Source organism: Medicago truncatula, chromosome 7 (genome assembly GCF_003473485.1).
Source record: "Medicago truncatula cultivar Jemalong A17 chromosome 7, MtrunA17r5.0-ANR, whole genome shotgun sequence".
Classification (NCBI taxonomy): Eukaryota; Viridiplantae; Streptophyta; class Magnoliopsida; order Fabales; family Fabaceae; genus Medicago; species Medicago truncatula.
In genome coordinates, this window is record NC_053048.1 from 36643855 (window position 1) to 36647399 (window position 3545).

Below are 3545 nucleotides of genomic sequence, written 5' to 3' on the forward strand. Positions count from 1 at the left end.
TTTTATTTAAATCTCTCTAGTATGAGTGAGCCAAATGACTAAATTAATAATTATTACACATATTACAAGAGCTAATACTTATTTGAACTAGTTTTATTAAATAACTGATTTTGTTAAAAACACCAAACATAGAGTAAAAAAAAGGTTAAATAAGTTTTTGATCCTTAAAAGAATTTCAAATTTTGGTTTAGTTCCTCTACAATTTTATTTCAATTTTGGCCGTCTAAATATTTTCCACCACCATTTTTTGTCTCTACTTTAGTGAGGTCATGTGTACCCTTCAAATGTTTTTTAAAAATGTTTACAATATTATAAAAATCTCTAAAAAAAAAAAAAAAAAAAAACAATTTTGTTTGTGATACATGAATTAAATGTGATTTTCATGTCTCAACAACATAAATCTTCCATTACAAGTACAACAGCGTTTTTTTTTTTTTTGACGGAAAGTACAACAGCGTTGTTTCCTATTGTAATTGGAATTGCGACTATGAATATGCAATCAGCTACCTTGCCGAAGTTCTTCCACAATGATCTCATCGGAGAGATTTTCTCCGCTCTTCCCTCGAAATCTGTTCTTCGATTCAGGTGCGTTAGCAAGTCTTGTGACACTCTCATTTCTGATTCAACCTTTGTGAAATTGCATCTCAAGAAATCAAAAGCACGAGATCCCCTCTTCACACTAATCTCTCAGCACTTCACACATATCCCAGGCGAATCCCCTTATGGCAGTGATGATGAAACTGAGATGGATTACACTGTTGTTCCATACTCCATAAATAGTTTAATCGAGAACACATCTTTCAACCTTACAGTTGATCCTTACTATGAATTGAAGAACAAAGGATGCTCTCGTATAGTTGGTACCTGCAATGGTTTGATCTGTTTGGCTGCCGATTCTTACACCCATGAATATACACAGTACTGCTTCTGTTTATGGAACCCATCCACTAAGAAAATATCTCATAAATTTGGAAATTTTAGTGAGTTTAACTTTCCCAGATCTGCTGATTTTGGTTTCGCGTTTGGTTGTGATGATTCAACGGACATTTATAAAGTGGTAGCGTTCCGTTACCTTCGTGATCAATTGAAAAGCGAGGTGAGAGTTCTCAATCTTGGTGATGATGTTTGGAGAAATATTGAAAGTTTTCCTTTAACTCCTCTTTGTTTGAGCCATGGTGACAATCATGTGTATTTGAGTGGCACTATTAATTGGTTGGCTATCCATGACGAATATTGGTATAATGTTAGCAATGTTAAGGATATTACTGTTGACCAATTTGTTATTGTTTCACTTGATTTGGGGACTGAGACATACAATCAATATCGACTGCCTCCGAGTTTTGATGAGGTGCCACCTGCACGACCAATTGTTGGTGTGTTGGAGGACTGCCTTTGCTTTTGTTATTGTTACAAGGAAACTGATTTTATTGTTTGGCAAATGAAGAAATTTGGGGTTGAAGATTCTTGGACTCAATTCCTTAGAATTAGTTACCATAGTCTTCAAATTGATTATGACTATAGTTTCGAATATACAAAGTATAAATTTCAATTGGTGCCATTGCTTCTTTCTGAGGATGGCGATACATTGATAATGAAATGCAGTCAAGAACACCAAGCAATTCTCTATAATCGGAGATGTAATACAGTAGAGCGAACAAACATTACTACAAGTAGAAGAACTATTACTGATGATAGATCTGGAGATCATGTAAACTGGGAATGGATCAAGAATTATGTTGAAAGCTTAGTTTCAATTTTTTGAAAGTAAGTTCCTCTCCCATGATTTACATGTTTAAATTAATTTTAATGTTTATATGTTGTTTTCAAAATATATAATAGATTTTGTGAATATTCATTTTTATGATGGCTTGGATTGATTTTTATATGTTGTTTTCATAATATATAATAGATTGTATAAATTAGTTTTAATCTGAACGATGCCCCTTAAAGTTATCATGATATGACACCGAACTGGTAGATGCACTGTTGATTTTGTTTACACCCTTTCAAGTTCATTTATGCTGATTTTATTTGAAGTATCGATGGATATATATCTACTTGTTCATGTTTCACCTGCCTTTATGTGGAAGAGTGTCTGATGAGTTATTTGATTGTTTATTATTGTGTTGCAATTGCTTTAGGATCTTATGACAAAATTTCCATTATGAATTTTTAATACATCTCTAAAATTTTATACACACACTTTGGCTATTTTATTAGCTTCTTGGATTGACGGAGGAAGAAATCATCCAGAAGCACTTCAAATGTTTTGAGGAATGAACTTAGGTCAAACTCAAAGATGATGTTGGAGGATAGCAAGAAGATGATTTATAAAAGCTGAAAGAAAACTACATAAGCAAGATTAATTGTTCTGTGTTTCACTACATGCGAAAGACATACTGTGTATGTGAATTGGGATTAGTTTAATGTAGGAAATTAATTTCTTTAGACAATTTCTTGAGAGAATTCTTACGCAAAAGTTATTCTGCAAAACTGATTAGCACTTTCAAGATATATTTTGACTTTTGTTGCTCCTGTGTTATATGCTATGACCCTCATTTCTTGCAACTGATCTTAGAATTTCAACCTGCAGTTTTCATGAATATAAGATTTGAATGATCAATGTTATTCTAAGTATTCCCCTCTGATAAGAAGATGGGGAGAAGTAGGTTGTAGCACCAAACCATTTAGGCATGAAAAATATAGGTGAATAGCCAGTACGAATTTGTCATGAAAGTGGGTGATATACTAAGGTATTTTTCCAAGTCCAACTTTCCATTGACATAACATACCTTTAAGTACTCTTCCCAGCCTATATGTTTCTCACGCGCCCTATTATTTTTTCTCTAAAAATACCCCTAGTTCGGATTATATAATCCGAACTAGATTGCCATGAATATTTGGATTATATAATCCAAAATTTGCTATGTCCAAACTTTTAAATAGACTTTGGTTTATTTATATTATTTTGATGCCAAAAACATAAAATAAATGCAAATACAAACAAAATTAAAAGGACAAAATGATACCAAAAATCTCATTTTACTATTATATCAATACATTTACAATAAAATAAAGCTTAAGCTTATTACATAAAATATTTAAACCTAATGCTAGTTTATTAAAAACCCTAAGGTTTGCAGGTGGGGAGGGTAAGGTTTGTTTCCTCTCAAGGGCGAAAAAGACTTTGATGGTCAACCTTGCATGCAGACACACCAACCTGACACCCAGACAAACCGTGTTTCGTTGCAGCGTGGCACCATCACCATTGACTGTTCATGCAATCCCTAAATTTCCAAAGTAGTCTCTTTTTATGAAAGAACAATGATGAAAACATTGTGATAGAAGGAGAGGGTGTGAGATAATGGTGTGAGAAATGGTGAAGGTTTGAAAAGTATTTATAAAGGAAATTTGTGAAGTTTGCGTTGCATAGAGTGTAACTACTCATAATGATTAGTTAAAAAAACGTGTTCAAAGGGTTTTACCAGCTATTTAAATATTTGTGAAGCTAGATTGTTTATCACCGGAATCTGGAAAAGCTTGAG

At 33.0% G+C, this 3545-nt stretch overlaps 1 protein-coding gene across 1 annotated transcript; it reads left to right on the forward strand.

The window, feature by feature from the left end:
- Positions 1-411: 411 nt before the first annotated feature.
- Positions 412-2586, forward strand: LOC11410276 (F-box/kelch-repeat protein At3g23880). Its single transcript, XM_003624019.4, has 2 exons — positions 412-1764; positions 2221-2586. The coding sequence occupies exon 1, from the start codon at positions 488-490 to the stop codon at positions 1760-1762; it is 1275 nt and encodes a 424-aa protein (XP_003624067.2). The 5' UTR covers positions 412-487; the 3' UTR covers positions 1763-1764; positions 2221-2586.
- The last annotated feature ends 959 nt before the right edge of the window (positions 2587-3545 follow it).

Bases quoted from the DNA above. Each gene is read 5' to 3' on its own strand.
- LOC11410276 (XM_003624019.4), top strand. From the start codon at position 488: ATGAATATGCAATCAGCTACCTTGCCGAAGTTCTTCCACAATGATCTC.